This window comes from Lemur catta, chromosome 8 (genome assembly GCF_020740605.2).
Source record: "Lemur catta isolate mLemCat1 chromosome 8, mLemCat1.pri, whole genome shotgun sequence".
Taxonomy (NCBI): Eukaryota; Metazoa; Chordata; class Mammalia; order Primates; family Lemuridae; genus Lemur; species Lemur catta.
Genome location: NC_059135.1, coordinates 62,232,907 through 62,252,969, shown reverse-complemented (window position 1 = coordinate 62,252,969; position 20,063 = coordinate 62,232,907). Strand labels below are relative to the sequence as shown.

General features: G+C 36.9%; 1 protein-coding gene across 1 annotated transcript in view; it reads right to left on the bottom strand.

Annotated features, from left to right (window-relative positions):
* Positions 1–232: 232 nt before the first annotated feature.
* LOC123643399 (fibroblast activation protein alpha) overlaps positions 233–20,063 on the bottom strand; it is a 67,952-nt gene continuing 48,121 nt past the window's right edge. Inside the window, exons 17-25 of the mRNA XM_045558913.1 lie at positions 18,608–18,706; positions 18,068–18,137; positions 17,142–17,336; positions 12,340–12,394; positions 4,431–4,530; positions 3,301–3,365; positions 2,722–2,794; positions 2,386–2,459; positions 233–632 (exon numbers count right to left, since the gene is read on the bottom strand). Coding sequence (XP_045414869.1) covers positions 531–632; positions 2,386–2,459; positions 2,722–2,794; positions 3,301–3,365; positions 4,431–4,530; positions 12,340–12,394; positions 17,142–17,336; positions 18,068–18,137; positions 18,608–18,706 — 833 coding nt within the window. The 3' untranslated portion in view covers positions 233–530. The remainder of the gene's footprint in view (positions 633–2,385; positions 2,460–2,721; positions 2,795–3,300; positions 3,366–4,430; positions 4,531–12,339; positions 12,395–17,141; positions 17,337–18,067; positions 18,138–18,607; positions 18,707–20,063) is intronic.

Here is a 20,063-nt window from a genome sequence, read left to right as displayed (position 1 = left end):
GCATAGAGTGCAAACATCTCAAACATGATTCATTGCGTTCTCTGAACAATGCTTTTGCCTACTCTGAGCTGTTTGTTCCAGCATCTGGAGTTTTCATTACAAAAATCCGAAACTGCTTCTGGATTCTTCTCCTCCGTGACCACTCTAATATTATTCACTTACTTGCCTTGCACAAGCACTTCTTTCTGTGATAGAACCTGGAACTTGAAATCAACGAACACAGACAACGTAATAGCACTTAAATTCCTGACTTTATTTCCTTTCCTCAAACGAACAGGTGATAAAACACCATCTGTGTCCAAAGCACAATGCATGGCTCCCTTTGCTCATCTGTCACAGAGTACCAGAAAATGTAAACAATATTTAACTTGAATTTCTGAGTCCTCTTTGTTTTTTACCAGCCTTTAGAACAACATTCATTTGTTTGTTTACACCAGCACTTTACAACATAAAAAGTAAAACAAGCAAACGGTCTGAGACATGTATATGAAGGTTTCAGATTGTGATACAGGCTTGCAACTGCGTCATTTTTAGTCTGACAAAGAAAAACATTGCTTCAGGAAGTGGGTCATGTGAGTGTACAAGTGGTTCGTGGACAGGCCGGCCAAGCCGTGGTTCTGGTCGGAGTACCACTGAAACACAAAGAGAGAAGAAGCCTGTTTTATTCCTGCAGCCACAACATGCATCTACCTTGACTTTTTCTGTGCTCTCAGGACCTGATACATTTTCTAATATTATGGGGAAATTTTTACCAAAGAACACATGAAGAAGTAAAACAGCTTACATGTAAATATTTAGAGCAGGAAGAATTAAAGAGCTTTTCTTACATTCCACTACTGTTTCATATTCCTTAACTTATATTTTAGATCTCAGTGGCTAAGCTTTCACAGCTGCCAGCATCCTGAAGGGTCAGGGTCAGAAGGCCTGGGTGCCGGAATTGGTGCTTTGGGTCTGTTACTTTGCTTCTCTGGAGCTTGGGTTCTTCATTTGGAGAACAAAGGGGTTAGATTTGATTTTCCCTAAGACTCCTTGTAGCTCAAAAAAATCCATCAGGCTTTTAGCCTGTGAATCTAATTTCTCTCTGTTGCAGAAAATCTACAATATAATGTATCCACATATAACCGTAAATATCCTATATAGGAGTTAAAAATAGCATTGTAAAAAAGGAGGGAATAGATAAAACTTATAATTTTAAGTTTTGTTGTTGGAGAGATGCCAGTAAGATTGTTTTCACTGAATAAAGGTGTCAGTGGTCATGATGTAATGATATGTATTTACTAAGTTGAATTTCCTTTGGAAGTCACAATGAAAACAATCAGGAAAATTTCACCTCACCTTTGTAATTTTTAAAATTGATATATAACAGTTGTACATATTTTTGGGGAACATGTGACATTTTGATATTTGAATACAATTCGTAAATGATCAAATCAGGGTAATTGGGATATACATCATCTCAAACATTTATCTTTTCTTGGTGCTGAGAACATTACAATTCTTCTCTTATAGCTATTTTGAGATATACAATAAATTATTGTTAACTATAATTTCCCTGAGGTACTATCAAATACTAAAACTCATTCCTTCTATCTAACTGTATTTTTACTCCCCATAACCAATTTCATCTCCCACTTCCCCCTTCCCTTCCCAGCCTGAAAATTATTTTTAAAAATATTTCCAAAAAATGGGGGTCTCGTTTTCTGGGTTTTTGTTCAATATAAGCAATTGAGGGAGAATTGGTGAGGGAAAAGGTAGTTACAAAGGATGCCCCCCCCCTTGGCTTGGCTTTCACTGTATCTTCTTCCCTGTTTCCATTTTCCATTCTTCATGCAACCTGGGTTTTACATTTAGCTCATTCATTCACTCACTCAGCACAAATCCGAGCATCTGTGATGGGCCAGGCATGTGCCAGGTGCTAAGGACACATGGAAGGAAAGGTTCTCTAACCCTGGGTGGAGCTGCATGACTTCATGGAGCCTTTGAAGTTTCTGATAACATTCTGCAATTGCTTCTTACTAAACAAACAGAATCTTCTAGCTGCTTTGGGACTCCCAGGTTTTGCAGGGACTGTAAGCATGTAGCTACACTTACGTTCAAACAGTTGCAGAACTATTGGATGTTTGAGCTAGAAGATCATTTAATCTTGTGAACTCCTTTACTTTATATGACTCAACTGGGAACCCAAGAGGTGATCTGGCTTGCCTGGGGTCTTTCAGGGAGTTAATAAAAAGATCCAAGATTCATTTGCTAATGTTCTGCCTACTGTACTCTGCAGCTTCATTGTCAGGTTTTACCAAAGTAATTAAAAAAATAAATAAAAAATAAAACCCTCCTTTTAGCTTGGGGTTCTAAGGCCATGAACATGAGTAAAACAAAATTATATACCATTGCCTGGAAATCCACTTGTGCATTAACCAGAGCTTTAGCAATCTGTGCTGAGTTTTGAAAGTGCACATTATCTGCAACAAAGAGAGAGAGTTAAAGTGCTGCTAAATACCAGAAAGCATAGAGTGACAATGTACTGCCTGGAAATGAACACCAACAATTATCTAGTCATGCATTTGACATTGTCAGCAGTGAGTAATCACACTCAGATATGGAAATGTCCCTGACTCTTAGGTACTGACCCTGAGCATAGGCATAGGAGGATGCTTAATGTTTCTTAAACAAAGTGATGCTGGCTCAGTATTTTTATGTGTAAGAGTCTTGCTTAAACCTCACCATCTGCTGTTCCGTGGATGAGAAGATAGTCTACATTTCTGAAATATTCTGCTCTTGCCATCACAGTTGAATTCTGGAAAAGAGAAAAAAATTAACATTTTAGTTGCTGCAAGTTCTAATAGAAAACTAGCTAAATCATTGTGCAATGGACTTAGCACCAATACTGAAATTATGTATTGCTTTGGTTGATAAATATTTAAGAGTCAGAGCAACACATTTTCATCATCATTTGCATTACTTCCATCTGATTCTTAGTTTGAAAAACTGAAAGTTTATGTGTCATATGTTACATATGAGTGAGACCTTAGGCATAAATGATGCCCGCTCAAGCTGTGTAGGGGCTGGGGGGTGGGGAGAAAGATCAGAAAAAGGGAGGTTAGGGAAGGGAGGATGGAGAAAGAAAGAATAGAATCCAAAAGGAGTAAAATCCTCTCTACTGATGTGCTTTGCACTTAACAAAAGATCATCATACTTGCTTGGGGACCCAGAATTAAAGCTGTCAACTCTGAATTACTGCTTTAAAATTATTTAGCACCTTTAAAATAAATGAATGACCTCAATAAAATGGGAAACGCTTACCTTATAGTGCTCAAGATTGTCGTCCTTTGTTGGGAGACCCATGAATCTCTCCGTGTAGATAGATGCTATAAAATAGATAAGAATATGTTGTTTGAGTGTGATCCATGTCCTTTCATTAACCGATAAGACCTCCTTGTTTAGTAACTGTGCCTCGATTCTCTCATGTGGAGCTCTTGAGGTAAAGTCTTGCTTCACTTTGCTAAAATGGTTGGCCTCAAAGAATGTGTGTTGTCTCTGCAATTTGCCTCCATAGCATAGGGCTAAAGAATTAGTGGAGGAAGAGATTATGGAGACAGGAGCACCTAAACAATTCCTTTCTAGGGCTGATCTTAATCTTTATCACTTCTACCCTACTGGGGGGAATAAAGAGGGAAAAATGACCTGTAGAATGACCTCAATCTATTCTAAAAGAAATCACAAAACCAGCTACCTCTAGTACTTTTACTGGTGTTTTACATCATCTAGGGTCAAAATATGTCCCCCAAATCCACTCTCCCACCCCTCCCCCCCACACACATTTTTTTTGTGTGTGAATAAGGATTCCCTGTAAGTCACAATTGTCTCATTTCTACCCCAACACAGGGAAGAGGATCTGATAAAAGCTAATTTTTGTAAAATTATTAGAGTTACTTCCAAATAATCATCCCGCATTGATGTTAATCATAAAAATAGGCACACACAGGCGGGGTACTTCTCAAATATATTTTTCTGTTTCTCTGATTTCTGGAACAATGGAGCTAGCAGCTGCAAACTGTGGTGTGGAGGTGAATTGGTGGGCCCCTGGCCTGCCTTTGTGTAAAAGGTGATTAAAAGACAGTTATGCTGTAACTGTGCCTGCAAAAACAGAGTTAGCTCTGATTTTAAAGATTTAGTTCAGCAGGGGCTCAAGGTTTCTGGAAGGAAATCAGGTATATTGGATTATGGAAGAGCCCTTCCTCACTCATGAGATTTCTTTGATTGTTATAATATGATTATAATGAATCATATAAACAACCTTCTTTATAGATTATACTTTCCCCAGTGATGCTGGGGTGAATTTTACTGCGTAATTCATTTTCCTAGCAACCTCAGATATAGAGTAATTACGTGTTAAATGTTTTCAAGGCAACATTTATGAAATGTTTCCATACCGTAATATTCCCAGCTGGAGACTGGAGCCACAGCTATCCCACATTTGAAAAGACCAGTTCCGGATGCAAGGGCCAGTGAAGAAACATAACCTCCATAGGACTGTAGAGACATTGTTATGAGTCAGTCCCAGATTTCCTTTCATAAGCTTTCCTCCATATGTTTATAGCAACTCTACAATCAGGACCGAAGGAAGCTGGGGGATACGGCGAAGGGTGGATTAAATGTCTATTTTACACTCTCGGCAGCAAGCTCCGCCACACGTAACAGTGATTTCATCCCTAATAAATTAGAAATACTTGGTGTGCTGCTCAGAATAGACTCTCCTAAAACATGGTAGGAGCAGTTTAAGAGAGAGATATAACTGCAATTTTTCTACAAAAAATTTCTTTTTTTTCCCCCTATCTTTCCAACTAGGACCTTGCTGGAACAAAAAAGATTTTACTTGAAAGAGATGCACAGAAAAAGGAAATTATTACCAAAATGTAAATATAAGATACTTATTCACAGTTTGCAAAAGTGCTGTGAGGCAGAAAGTATATCTATGTATTTACTTATTTATTTTCGTAATGGAACACCAAAGGAAGGACATAAGAATCTTTTGGATAATTTAAGATATGGCCAGAGTTTGTGTATGATGCAGTGGTACATATTCTGTTTTTAGGATTTTTGACATAGCAGTTCAAAGGCGGAAAAGTCATTGGAAAAGCAAAGAAATACAAAAGAGGACACAAACTGCAGAGTCAGGGGTAGGTTTAACTCTCATCAATTTCCTTCTCCGAGGAATCAAGAGGTGATTCAGAAATGAGATCCTGTTAACAGAAAGAGATCTCTGCCGATGTCACTTGGAAATTTGAACCTTTTTCTACATACGAAGAAACAAACAAAGTATCACAATGAGGCTACATCTCCTCCTGAAATGCAAATTTGCTCTGTACAAACAGGCTGTGAGAGAGGTGCTTCTCCTGGGAACGAGGACTAAGCAGTCTTCTGGGACATGGACCAAAAGAAAAAAAAAATGTGTGCACTAGATTGGGAAGTGATTCTCAGTGTTTATTCTTGCCCTGATGCAGGGACGTCACTAAAATCATAAGGGGATAGAGTGACTCTCCAACGAAAGCCACACCTTATTTATAGGACCTTATTACCACGAATTTCTGGGATTCACTTTCCCGAGGTCAGGACAGATCATATCACTCTTTACAGCAGAAAAGTCACCCTTCAGAGAAGAAGGAGGAGTGAGAGTGAGCGCAAGAGAGAGAGAAAGAGATAGACAGACAGATAGACAGATGGCAATTGGTCAGTGGCAAGGGTCTTATTCTTAATCCATGAAATACATGGCATGGGAGAACAAGCTAAATTATCTTGCTGAATCCAACAGTTAAATAAGAAATTTTTGTACTAGCTTATGGTTTTATGTTTCCAGCTCTCGGGAATTTTACAGAGAACCATTAGCTACAAAACACAAAATAAAAGAGGCTGCTCCAATTATGCCATGGCCTCTTTTTATTATACAGGGAGAAGAACTAAACCTTGTTTTAATAGGGGAAACATATATTTTAAAAGCAAAAGAAACATTTGGGTTTGAAAATCATTTTAGTAAGTGGAAATTTTCTATCTGGTTCAAACTTTCACTTATAATATAAAAATGATTTTGTTTTGATTAGTAGGTTAGCAACAACTCTTATTGAAATGGAAGGGCTTCCCTTCCCTCTTAATTTTAAGTTCGAATGAGAGCAGGGTAAGCCGAAGACCTTTAGAAAAATTATTATTGTTTATGGTTTTATTGAAAAGTGTGTTCGCTACAGATAAAAATACTGGGCGTTTCTTCTCCTCTTATCCCAGAGCAGGAAATAGCATGAAGTGAGACTTTGCACATCGTAAAAAGGTTTTTAAACATTCAAGAGCATTTGAATTAAAAATTCAAAATCTTAGGAATTATTAATCTGTATTTACTCAGTGATTAGTTGATAGTGTTTTATTTAAATAAAATTTTCCTGCTTTCAGAATGAATACAAATTTTCTCCAGGAATCTGTTAGAGCAAAAGCTACTGTGTTAGCAGCACAAAAAAAAGAAAAAAAAAGAAAAGAAAAAAAGGTGTACTTTAAATTCTCAGGCAGCTTGGAAAAGCTATTCCTATTGTAGAAATGAAGTGGGGGAAAAAAGAAAACCCGAGTTGACTTTTTCCTGCTCCCCCATGAGTGGGGCTCCCAGGCAGAGTGGGTGGCTGCTACAAGAAAAGAACCTACAGAGCAGATTGGCCACGAGAATTCTAGAATTTTGTCCTTTGCACTTAGATGCCTTGCCATTTTGTTTAAATGAAGGATATCTTAAAAAACATTCTTAGAAGGGCACAGAATTTTGAAGGAGGGTTTATGGAACACTCTTACTTGAGCCACAATGCACATTGGACTATTTCACCTGTAGGCGATAATAATCAGTGGCTAACATTTGTATGGCCAATGTTATTGCAATGGTCTTTGTGATCCCACACAATCTATTCTCCTTCTCCCACCTCACATCTCCCCGCCTTTTTTTCTCCCCTCTTGCTCATTGGCTCTCTTGATGTTCTTTGAACTCTCCACACCGGATCTAGCCTCAGGATATTTGCAAATGCTGTGACCTTTTGTTGGAATGCTCTTTCCATGAAAATTGGCATGTTTTACTTCCCTCTCTCTTCAAATGTCAAATGTCACCTCAAATGAGACATCCTCATCCTTCTAATTTAAAATGGTACCAACCCTACACCACCCCCCTTTCTTGTTTTGTTTTGTCTTTCTCCACAGTGCTTAACATCATTTAATATTCTATGTATTCTATTCATTTCTCTTGCTTATTATCTTTCACCCCAACCATTCCCAACTCCATAAAGGTAGAGACTTTTGGCTATCTTATCAATGAATGTATTCCCAGCACTGAGAATTTGATCTGACATACAGTAGGAATAGCGTGAATATTTGTTGAATATATAACTTTGCTATTAAACTCATCTAATCCTCACAGTATCTTCGTGAGGAAATTCTTGCTGAATTTCGCAACAAGAAAACTGAGGCTGAGAGTAAACTCACAGTGGCTCTGGAGTCAGTAAGCAGCAGAGCTGGGACTCAAACCCAGGACACCTGACTCAGCAACCCATGCCATTTCCTCTATATCCCTACGCTAGGGCAACCTCTTTTGGGAGAACTTTAAGTTCAGAGTCTAATATAGTCTCATTAGAGGTGCATTTGTCCTACTTTTACATCGTTGATCACACATAGCAATTCAAATTGCTTATAATTAGTCACTGGAAGAGAAAGGAACTAAGATTAAATCATGAACTAATGCTTATTCAACACCACCTGGCTAGGCCTATATTAACAAAGCGAAGCCCAGAAATGAGGCTGTTATTCTAATAATTTAGGCAAAACTCTTGCTGCTCTTCAATTGTCAGAATAATTGCTTCAGTGTTTATTGCATACCAGTGTTTTGTAGCCCTGACACTATTGAGATTTGGGGCTGGATAATTCTTTGTTGTGGGGGGCTGCCCTGTGCATTGTGTGATGTTTAACGGCATCCCTGGCCTTTACCCACTAGATACCAGTAGCACTCCCCCAGTGTGACAATTAAAAATGTCTCCAGATGTTGCAAAATGTCCCCTGAGGGGCACAATCACCCTGGTTAAGAACCACTGTCATAACCAGATACTTCGTAGGCACTGTACTGGGCCCACAGTGGATATTTATCAAGCAGCTAAAATGAGGGCTACTGGGTTTTGGTTTATGTGAGCCAGAAAAATGCAAAGGGAAGATAAAAATGCTTTCTCTCCACTTTGTGAACTGGATAATGGAGGAAAATGTGGAATTTGCAGCTTATTGACCAATTAACTTCAAACAACTTTTGTCTGGTTAGGTACGATATATTTCTCAGACCACAAAAGTACCTAGTAATTCATAGATACGGATACTTTCTTCCCTGATGAAACACAATAATAGCAAAATATTATAGTAATTCTCAATGTCTTTCTCTTCCTCATTTCCAATTTCTCAAAGGGCCCTGCTTATTATACTGCAAAAGAGAATGCAGAGCTATGACCTCTTCCCAACTGCTACTTCACTGCCTAAATTTGGGCCTTTGACACTTGTCCCCAGTACCACTGCTCTCCTAGCCCTTTCAGCCATCCTCTTCCCTCACCCTGGGCCATTCTCCACTTTGCAATCAAGATTATCTTTCTAAAACACCAATACCACTCCCCATTAACTTCAAGAGCACTTCTCCGAGACGTGCCCATGTTAAATATCCTTAATGTGTGTTTTGGGATGGGGAGGAATAAAGAGTTGTGGGATCAAATACTATTTGGTAGTACCGTGTTAAACAAAATTTAACAGGTTTCTTTACTAGTCCTCATAGAGCCTGTATACAATAATATATAGCATTCATGATTTGCCAAATTATTAGACCACAGAACCTTTTCCTGAAAAATCTACTGTTCCTAGAGGGATATATTTGGGGTGACATTAACTTATAGAATTAAATTCAGTTTAAACAGCATCGACATGGTCAAATATTGTGCTAAATATTTGAGAAACAAAACTAAAATAAGACACAGTCCATTCTCTATATGAGCTTACATTCTTATGGGAGAAACCAATATAGACAGACAAGATAAAACATGGTAGTTCCTATCGTGAGAAATACAAAGAGATAATGGAACACAAAGAAAGTCATATCTGAGTTGGGTCTTAAAGAACAACTATGAGTTTTCCATTTTGGAGTGAAGAAGAGGCAGGGAAATGGAAGGAGAGAATGGACATTGCATGTGCAGGGAACAGCATGTACAAAATCATGGGAACTAGGAAGCACTGGTATAATTGAAATTGCTCACAAGGTGCAGGGAGGAGTGGAGAGAGATGAGCCCGGAGAAGTAAGCTGGAATCAGAAGGCCAAGGGCCTTACACGCAAGGAAATGTATTTGGGCTTTATGTTGTGGGCAACGTGGAGCCCTATGAAATAAACGAGCAGAAAAGCAACATGGTAAATATTGTTTTGGAATGATAACTTTAGCAACATTGGAACATGTGAGGCCAAAGCATGGAGAACAGTTAAAAAGCAATTAGAATTTAGAATAGTTTAAACTGGTGCTACCCAACCTATGGTGCATAGTCCAACCGCATCAGCATTACCTGGGATCTTGTTAGAAATGCAAACTCCTGGGCCCTACCCATGAGCACTGAATCAGAATCTCTGGTGGTAGGGCCCTGGAAGCTGTGTCTTAACAAGCCCTCCAGGTGAAATTTATGCAAGCCAAAGTTTGGGAAGTTCTGATCTAAATTACACATGAAGAAACTCAAACTAGGGTAATGTGAGAGGGGATGGTGAGAACAGACTTAGATGTTTAAAGCTAGAATTGACAGAACTTACTGACCAACAGAATGTTGGAGTCAGGTAAAGGGAGAGATTGAAAATGGCTCTCAACTTTCTCATTTGGCCAACTAGGCATGTGGTGAGGCCTGTAATGAAGATGCAGGCTTGTTTTAAAATAGACTTTAACAAGATACTTGGGGTAAGGTAAGCTTGAGGCCCAGGTAAGACATTTGGGAGAGATGACCAGTAGTCATGGGTGCTCAGAAGAGGCGGGTGCTGGTGGCAGGGGTCTGGAAGTCATAGTCAACCTTGAAACCATGAGCGTTTGCCCAAAGAAATGAAGAGTAGTGAGGGTCAAGGCTAGACCCAGAAAAACACCAATAATGTAAAGCATTAATGAAACATAATGATCATAGAGACAGAGAAGAATGAAGAGAAAGGTGTCACAGAACCATGCACAGACCCCCCTCTCCTTTATGTGACTTAAAAGGCTCTCTGTTATCTGGCTATCTGCTTACCCAGACTCATTCCCTATACTTTCCTCATGATACTTAAGACTTTTCAAGTTTCAGGCATTCCTGACCAGCTCACACATACCATGCTCTTTGTTAACTCAGGAGGTGTGTGATGTGGTTTTCACTCTGCTTTGAATGCCCCATTACTCAGCTGTCTTCACTGGTCTCAAAGGCTAGCCCATTTCTGAATCCTCCCCTACCTTCCACAGCCACAATTAACCACTCTTCTTCCTCTGTACTGTACATAAGTTACATCTCTCTTAACACTTGGAATATTGCTGAGCTCCTGCCTTTTTTGTTGTTTGTTTCCCCCACAAGAGGGTCAGGCCTATAACTTAACTCATTTGGCATCCCCTAAAGAGCCCAGTAAAAGACCTAATTGAAAATTTACTATATGGATGAAAGAATGAATGAGTCAGTGATCAGACAGAGAGATTAATAAATGTGGACCAGTCTTAAACCTGATGAACTGACAAAAACAGTATAGTCTTACGGTCTTTTTCCATCTGCTGGTTCCTCCTGCAGATGTGGGTCTGCTCAGGTGTTGTGTCCCTGGGCAGTCCACTTACTACTGTCTTCTCTCGAATGTGCTCATGATCACTGCCACGTTGGAAAGTAGGCAGTAAGGGGGGGTCCTAATATACTATTTCTGTGGCATTTGCACAATGAGATGTGGCGAGAATCCCTTATTGAAGAATTTCAGGCTGATAGGGATGTATTTTTGGGTGATGAGTGGGTTCTTTAAATCATCCCACATAGATGGTTCTCTACTAAACTAATACCTAGAATGTTCTATAAATGAAATAAAAAGTTCTACTTTATGGTTATTTCGAAGCCTGCAGTAAAAGCAAAGTCTAACTCCAAGAGAAATGTTAACGATTCCATGCAAGTGTTCAGCTTGAAATTAGAATTTTTCAAGGATTTGCTTTAGGAAATTTCATAAAAATGGATGGTAGGAAAGGTCTTATATGAAATATTTCACTATAAAATATTTATTTCTACTCATTTGAATTCCATTCTGTTTAGATATTTAACATTTGATAGTTTTAAGAAGGACCAAATGGCTTAAAGTAACAACTTTCTTAGAATTCATAACAGCTCTTCATCTGGTCACTGAGCTGAGAGTTGAGCTGAATCCTGCAGATTCCCTTCAATATTGGGTTTTATTCCCTTCATTTTGTGCAGGCCGCTCTCATAGAAAACAGCCAAGAAAAACAACCCAAGCGCAAATGGCTGCAAATTGACTTGCAAATGTACAAATTCAGACCAAAAAATGAAACAAGAAATCTTCTTTGAAGGGTAATTATGATAATTTATAATGGGCAAATCTAAACTCTTTCCAATATTTCTCTAAACTTTCCAGTGACTTCATTGCCCATAACTGATAAGTTTCGCCACTTCCTTTTAATGTGTGTTTTCACAACCTGCACAGTTCCTTAGAAATGGAAAATTATCTCTATGACCTATAATTAGGAAACTAAATAATACTTCTCTCCAGTTAGCACAAATTAACATTAGGTCTAATAACATAATTTGCCAAAAAGAAAAAAAAAAGTGTGTGTGTGTGTGTGTGTGTGTGTATATATATATACATATATATATATATAATCTCGAACAGCCAAGCTATGACTCTGCTAGGCTAGGCACTAAGAAATTTATATTCTAAAAGTTCCTATAATTTCAAACTTTAGCTCAAATTTTCATAAAATACAAGTATCAAATAAAAGATACATATTTAACTCTGAAATAACAAAGTAAATTAAACCTCTGATGAATATGATTCAGTTCAGTATACTATAATCTAGTACCAAAGAAATAAGTAAAAATTTTTCAATTATGAGTTAATTTGCTCTGCAGGGAAGAAAATAAAAGATTGAATAAAAGAAACAAACACTTAAAACCACCACTTTGAAGCCCAGATTATCCAAATTGTTTCCACTGACAGATTAAATTATGTTGCAACATTAACATTTCATGAGAAACCTTATAAACGAACACTTTAGAAAATGATGATTGCTGAACCGAATAGCAGGCATAAAACATAAAACAACTCACCCAGCCCCATATGGCTATTCTTTTTTCATCAATGAAACCCATTTCTATGAATTTTCTAAAGTAAAAGAAACAAATTTTTAGAATTTTAAGTGTGTACACATGACATTTACTTCATTACACAAGCATATTTAATTCAAAGGTTTAATAGAAATGTTACATTTTCTTTGTTTAAACACATGCATAATAAGGCTGCATTTACAAATAATTAAAATAATGTTATCACGTTTTCTGCAAAAGGATAAGAGAATCCTCTCAGATTCCATTGTAGTTATTGATCAGTACTCTCAGAGCTGCAAGGCCTAGTTCCCTAACTGTGTGGGTGAGTTACCTGAGGCTCAGAGACATCAAGAGACAGGAACACAAGAAACAGCAATACCAATGAGTTGGACCAAATTTCCAAATCCCCAGCTTTTGGAAAGGAGGATTTTGTCATTGCTGTTTTAAATTTGATTAATTTCTTATCATCTTGTTTGCTTAATTGTTAATCACCATTTCATTTTCAGTCACACTGTAGAAAAAAATATACCTCCCTCCTCCATTTCCTACTTAGGCACCCTCAATTCATCATGGTACGGGCATGAACTTTTAGGACATGTATCTTTTAGGACATAGAAACGATCTGTTTCAGCTCCACTACAGAAGATCCTCTATTTGAAAACTATTTTGGAAATAAATTTTTCCTTAGTAGCAAGGGGTTCTGCTGAAGGATGGCCTTTAAAAAATCATGGGAAATCCTCAAAGTCAATACAAAACAAGAGTGTTTCAACCTAATTTGTACCATGTTCCCCTGATGGTTGGTGTTCTAGAGCAATAGTGATTTATTTGGAGAATGGTTTGATAAGATCTCAGAGAAATAGAAGCAGGGGTTGAAAGAAGCAAACTGGATGAGCCATTGCAGAAGCCACTGTACGAGACAGCGACAGGAGAAGACCAAAGCGAGATGCGTAGCCCCAGAAGAATACTACTATTGTTCCATTCAGTTACTGTTAATGCCCTTTCTCATCGCTCTTCTCTGGAAGTAGGACTGAGTGATTTTCATTAGTTGAATAATGTAGTTTCTTAAAGGGATTTCACAGCAACCATTTCACTCCTTGCATTGATTCAACATGCACGTTTCCGATGCATAGAGGAGTTGGGCAAATGCCCGGGACAAACAGATGGGAAGAGGCCCCGTTAGTCACAGCTTACCCGACACTGATTCTGAAGGACACTGAGGAGTCTACAGGGAAGAAATGCAGTAGCAAATGGAGACTTGCTACCTGTGTGGATGCTGCTCATGGTAGAGCAGAGAAAGTGTGCAGCAAATTGTGGCACTTCTGCAATTCTTGCACAAACTTCAAAAACCAAATGAAAGAAGAGAAGGCTCACTTTCTTGTTATACAGAAAAAAAAAAAAGATAATCTTGCTGCTAGTGCTTGAAGACAGTTCTGAGCCATAAAATCAGTGGTGATTTTATGATCTCCCAGAAAGCTAGCAATCATACTGCCTTGCATCTGGAGTAAAAAGCAAATAACAGGTGATACATGAGAACAGGAAATTCTTAACAGCTTTCTTCCTAGGTTTATTCCGAAACCATGACATTTACAGGAAATGATAGTGCAATAGTTAACATGGAAATGAAACATTAACACTTAATGTGGCAGGACTAGGTTAAAGGTTAGCTAGATAATCTGAGCACTACGAGATCAACAAGGCTCTATAAAGTTCACCTTCAAATTCTGAAGAGCTTCCAGGAGGGTTATCAGAAATATTGTTGATAATATGGTTAAATCAACAAAATGTTAGTAACAAATGAAAAGGCTGTTTTCTAATTTTGGAGGCAGGGTTGTACTTTATAACTTTTGTCTCATAAAAATGCCCCTAGGCCAAGGTCAAGTTAGAATCCTAGTGATAATTATTATCCTGTTTTGGAAATGTTCTTATTGATGCCATCTACAACAGCATGATAGAATATTTCTTCTCATATATTCTTTCCCCACCACTAACCCTGAAGCTATGTAAAATTTCAAAATTGTGGGATGTCAATAATGCCAAGTAAACCCTAAATGAACAGAGTTGCCCTTGCAATCACCAAAGTTTTATGGGTCTCACATATGTACCATTTGCAGAGAAACCTGAAGAAAGCAGGTCTCGGTTTCGCTTACGTTTGTGACTGCACATGCATCTCCTTCAAAGCATTCTCTTTTGTATAGACAAAAGTTACAAGGTTGCGTGACTTCTTTTTTTTTTCCCCTGCTTTTCCTTGTTTAAATCTATTTATTGGCCTTAACTAGTATTTACTGTTGTTTCTGAATATATACATATGATTTTCTTTTGGCATATAGAAAATTTAGCCAGATTGCATTTTATAAGACATTCAAAGGGACAAATTTCATTCTCTGGGGGGAGTTTTGAGGGCTACAATAGAGGGATTATAATCACAGTTTCCCAGGTCAGGCATTCAGTATCTGATTTCTAAAACACTTTTTTGGGAGATGTGTGGTTGAATCATTCCCAGGATTATCATTATAAGTCTATCCTTTTTAGCTTCTGTTTTCTCAAAGCATTGGGTTCCAAGACTTCCTTTTCATACTTGCATAATAACGATTTCAAGCAAATCCACGGCCAGCCCTGGCTGCCATCTCCACTGTTGCTTATATGCTTTGCATGGGCCATGCAGCCGCCCCGCGTTCACCGGGGTGTTTAACAAAAGTTCTGCCTAATAGCAATGTTGTCAGAGCGCAGGCGGTTTATCCCATTTTACCAGATTGTAAGTGCATTGAAAGCAGAGATTGTAAATTGCACAATTTTATACAGAATGCACTGCAATGGCATGTATTAATATTTGATATGTTGCTGAATGGCTGAGAAAATGAGTGAACGTATGTATGTCTGTCCTATAGCAGGAAGACTTTCTTCAGATTCCACCATAAAAATGGCTCAGAGAAAGTAAAGGTATCCAATTACCACCTCTAGTCCATCTTCAATTCTAAATGCCAAAGAAAATGGTATTACTGTGAAAATCAGTAGAAGGTAGAATTTATGGCTTTGTGTCCTATATGTTAAATATCACTGCTCAGGTTTAAAATTTCATTTCATCCAAGGAACTCCTTTAAAAGCTATTTCTTCTTCTAAAGTTTAAATGCTGCATTTGTGGTGGTAAATAAATGCACAAAAGTATAATGATGAATTTTGGTGTTATTGGTGGGTTGTGATCATAATCATGATCATGATCATGATTTTTTTTTTTTAACTAATGCTGAAAGAAACCACTTTTTAGCTCTACCAGCTTTGGAAAAGACCTAACTGAATTATAAATGAAACATAATTTTCATCTTTGTTATCATGTAGTCCCAGGATTACATGTCCTTGATGTTTATTGTGTGGCTTAAATGCAAACAGATGTGAGCCATAGTGCCAAAAAAAAAAAAAAAAAGTCCCTTAAGGAATTAAGGCTATAATTCTGACAATTGTGATAATATTCTCATTTAAGCACGCTGTAGTGTTTATATGAGAAACTGATGCCTCAGTGGAATTTTTCTTTGAACTATCTCCCCCAAACATGTTAACAGTGGAAAGGCCAAAAATCTGGATCACTAAGACAGAGTGAGCCAACCTGCTAGAAGTTAGGAGTGAGCAATGGCTACAGATTTTAGTGTTAACGACCTACTAATCTGTCATATTTTACTCAAATAGACTTTGCTTTTAATTGAATGTTTTGTGTGTGTGTATATGAGTGTTCATACAATGGAAGAAACATTTGAAAATACATGGGTTATGATTACCTTTCTATTTTTAAAAATAATTACTTGTGAGTTTAAACTATTCTGCCTTGATTAGACACAACAATATAGAAAAGTGTTGTCTAGGCCTGGCTCCTAGCTGTTAAATGCAATCGGTGTTGTGTATGTTGCATTGAAATCAGTAACTATTAATGACATTAAAGTGATAAAAGAAGTGTACTAATGAATTTTCCGTATTTCTCTTTTCCCGTGAAACAGGGCTCCACCTTTAGCTGTCATACATTCCTATAAGTCCATGACTGAGAGTGCAATTAGCCTGTTCGATTTTAGATTTATAAACTACTGTTCTCTAACTTCATCTACTCATACCATAATAACAGAAACCAAACAACTAGAGACATTGCCAGATGAATCCTGCAGTGTTTCTAAAGAAGCGACAATTTTGGTGACAATATTCTTTTTGTTTCAGGAAAAGATGATTGAACCATAAATTGTGGTTGAAAAAATCAGATTATGAATCTGTCTTTCCTCTAAATGTTTTCATAATATAATTTCTGTTATGTTAAATGAGTATGTTTTTGTTGAATGAAAATAGGCAAACACTTGTATGCTACCAATAGCCACCTGACAGCTAGTTTAACCACAAATGAAATGTCCAACACCTAAAAGTAAGTAGTACTAATGAACTCTTGAACCATGTCTAAATGTATGGCATAAATTTACAATTCTTGAGCAAATTCAAGTATTTAGTTTCCTGAAGGTCATCACTAGAGTTACACAAATTTTCTGCCACTTGAGAGCTATGGTAATAAATGAAAGGATATTTGAATGACTGACAACACATCGAAAGAGGGTATTTGTTTTTTGGCATTAGGAATCATTTTTCTGCACTTATTAGCCCTCTTCCATGAATAATTTTTTCATATTTGGCAAAAATGTGCCTTTAAGATTAATGGTAGTTTTAGACCAAGGGAAGAAAGAGACAAAAAGAATTAAGTCATTAAAAAAATGGAGAAATGCAATAGTGATTGCATGACATTTGTTGCGTGTTGACATCTGCTTGAATGAGAAGGTGCTCACCTGACAGCTGTAATCTGGTCTTCAACTTCATAAACACCCAGCTTTCGATACACTGCATATAGGAGTTTGTCACCTTGGAAAGCTGTTCCTCGACCATCCACCAAGGCAATGACCATGCCTTCCTTACTTGCAAGATAAGATATCCAATTAACAGAAAATACAGACCTTACACTCTGACTGCAGGGACCACCATACCTAAAGGAAGAAAAAAAAAAATCTCTGATTCCTTTATAAAACTCAACTTCCCTTTCCGGACAAGCATGGCCTCTAGTAATCCCCAGTACAATTATGTGATAAAATAACAATGGCGTTAGAACTGGCTCAAAACCAAAAGGAGACCAGGCTTTTCCCAGAGGTTTGCTACAAGGAAGTTGTTTTGGGACACAGCCTCTCCTATTCCCCAAAACGGATACATCTAGGGTTGGCATTTCAAGGAATATGTGTGGGTTTTTCGTCATTTCTGCCACCTGCCACTTGCTAAAAGCAGACATAAGATATACTAAAAAAAATGCATGGTGTTTTAAGCAAATTGTGTGTAGGTCAGCACTGATTTTGGGTGTGATTCCACTAAATGTATTCTATTCCTTTATTACATTTCTAACTCAATTACATAAGACGTTAAGATGATTTACAATATTTTTTTGGCTGCAATTTCTCTATCTCAAAGGTATTCTGACACATTCGGCAATTTGCCATACAAAGGAAATTCAACACAGCAAATGCAAGCAAGTCCATCTAAAATCTCAAAACTTCCTCAATCCATTTTAAATAGCCATATTTTATTTACTCTGATTAGTAGGAATATATAAAAACAGCATCAATAGGAACTGTTACCAAGGAGAATGGTTCATTCTATTTCATAAATGTGTATTTCATCCAACATATTTTCAGTAAATAGTTTTTACACCAAAGAAAATATTACATACACTTGAATTAGCAAGGGATACTTCTTTGATCTGTCAAATTGAGGAGGAAGAATCATCTTGTACCATAAAGCTTTGAAAACAAAAAAAAAGGAGAAAATTTTCATTGCACAATACTCATGGCATCATTTATTTTCTTTAATAACAATATATACCATAAAATCAATTTATAACTGCTAAATTGTTAAGGATTGAGAATATCCTTAAAATTGATTTTTATTAAGTATTTTATGTTTATAAATGACTAGAAATCTTGAATTACTGTTTGTTCTAGAAGCACACATTCTAAAATTAAAATTAGATAAGCTCTTTTTTTAAAATGTCAGTGCTGAAAGGGAGCTATGGAAAAGTATAAGATCAGCTATATTCACAAACATACTAAATGTATTCAGTAAAACTAAATATTATTACAGTAAGATTGTTTTAAATAAGATCCTGTAATATACTAGAGGGTCTGGACTGTAACATTTACCCTATACATTTTTTTAAAGTAAGAAAAGTATTCAGCTTCATTTCTGTAAATGAGTTTTTAGAAGATCTTACTAATTTCATCCACTTCAAGTTTCTTAATCTCCTCTTTAGGCATCTGGATATTTTTCAGAGCATTTTCCAATTCCTTGTTGTCTTCCAGGATTTTGATTTCTTAAAAAAATAAAATGCTCATTTTAAATTAATTGTATTTCCATTAAAAAATTCCTTTCTTAAAATTCCTTTGGCTTTCATATGGATAACACTGAAGCTGTGTAAGACTTGCTTAAGAAGTTTCATTTTGACAAATATTTGTAGTCCAGCTGTTAGAGCAGAGGAGTTTATAAGGACATCACGTTTTAATCACTGTCTCCTAAGCTGATCCTTAAGGCATCAAAATGCATTTTGAGCCGAATCACAGAAGCAACAAGATGTATTCAATCACGTTTTCCTATCTCCTCCTGTTTGTTTTTCAACTTAAAGTCGTGTTCTGACTGAGTAGGTGATATTTCTTTTATCATCTGTTAAAAAAAAAAGTAGTAGAAATAAAATCTAGATTGCTGAGGTCTCAAATTTAAAATAATTGTGTAGTTGCAAAACTTTTTTTTTAATTTTCAATGTGTGAAGTCAAATATTATTTTTATGATTTTTAATATTTCTCTCTTTCTTACGTTTTTACTGTTGTACTTGGTTAATATAGGGCAGTCCCTCTTTTTTTGGTAACTGAATTACTGTGTATACTATTCCTTCAAATCCTTCGTTTCAGTGTTGTTATACATCTTAGTAAAACAACAATATGTGTACATACTATGCTCTCTTTCTGTCTTACACCTTTAAAAATTCTTTTAAACTGCTGTTTATACTTGAGTTCAGCTATTTTTCACACTTTAATCTTTGAAACTGAACAAATCTATTGATCTCCTGAATCTGTAGATTGGTGATACATGCAAATGGGTTTCTAGCAATAGAGGGCTTTTTATAGGTTTTCTTTTGAACTGGGATTGACACCAGAGAAAAGTTAGTCTTTCATATAATATGAGGAGTTTGTAGCTTTATATTTTAAAAGAGTGTCTGGATGCCTTGTGAGATATAGCTATTGCTACAAAAGACGTCCCATGGGCTTCTTGTTTTTATGCCTTTTTGAAAAAGTGGTCGCTGGAGATGGGGAACTGGAGGAGTACTTGTAACTATACTAAGTTTGCCAAACCACTTCTCTTGTAACTCTCAGTTTTCATATCCTCATGGCATTTTGCTCCAACATGTTATATTTAATCTTAGCACAAGTATAGATGTTTTGGGTATGATTTGTATAAGATACATAATGAATTTCACATTAACTTTGGGTAATCTATCAGGAAAGAGATACTTGTGACACCTTAAAAGTTAAAACCAGAAAAGTAAAATGAATATACAATTCTAAGTACAGTAGAGCCAACTCTTCATTCTCCTTGTGTGGATCCTGTACGTGGAGCTGGCATGGATAAAGGGAATGCTGTGTGGAGCAAGTACACATAATGTCTGATTGATTGAT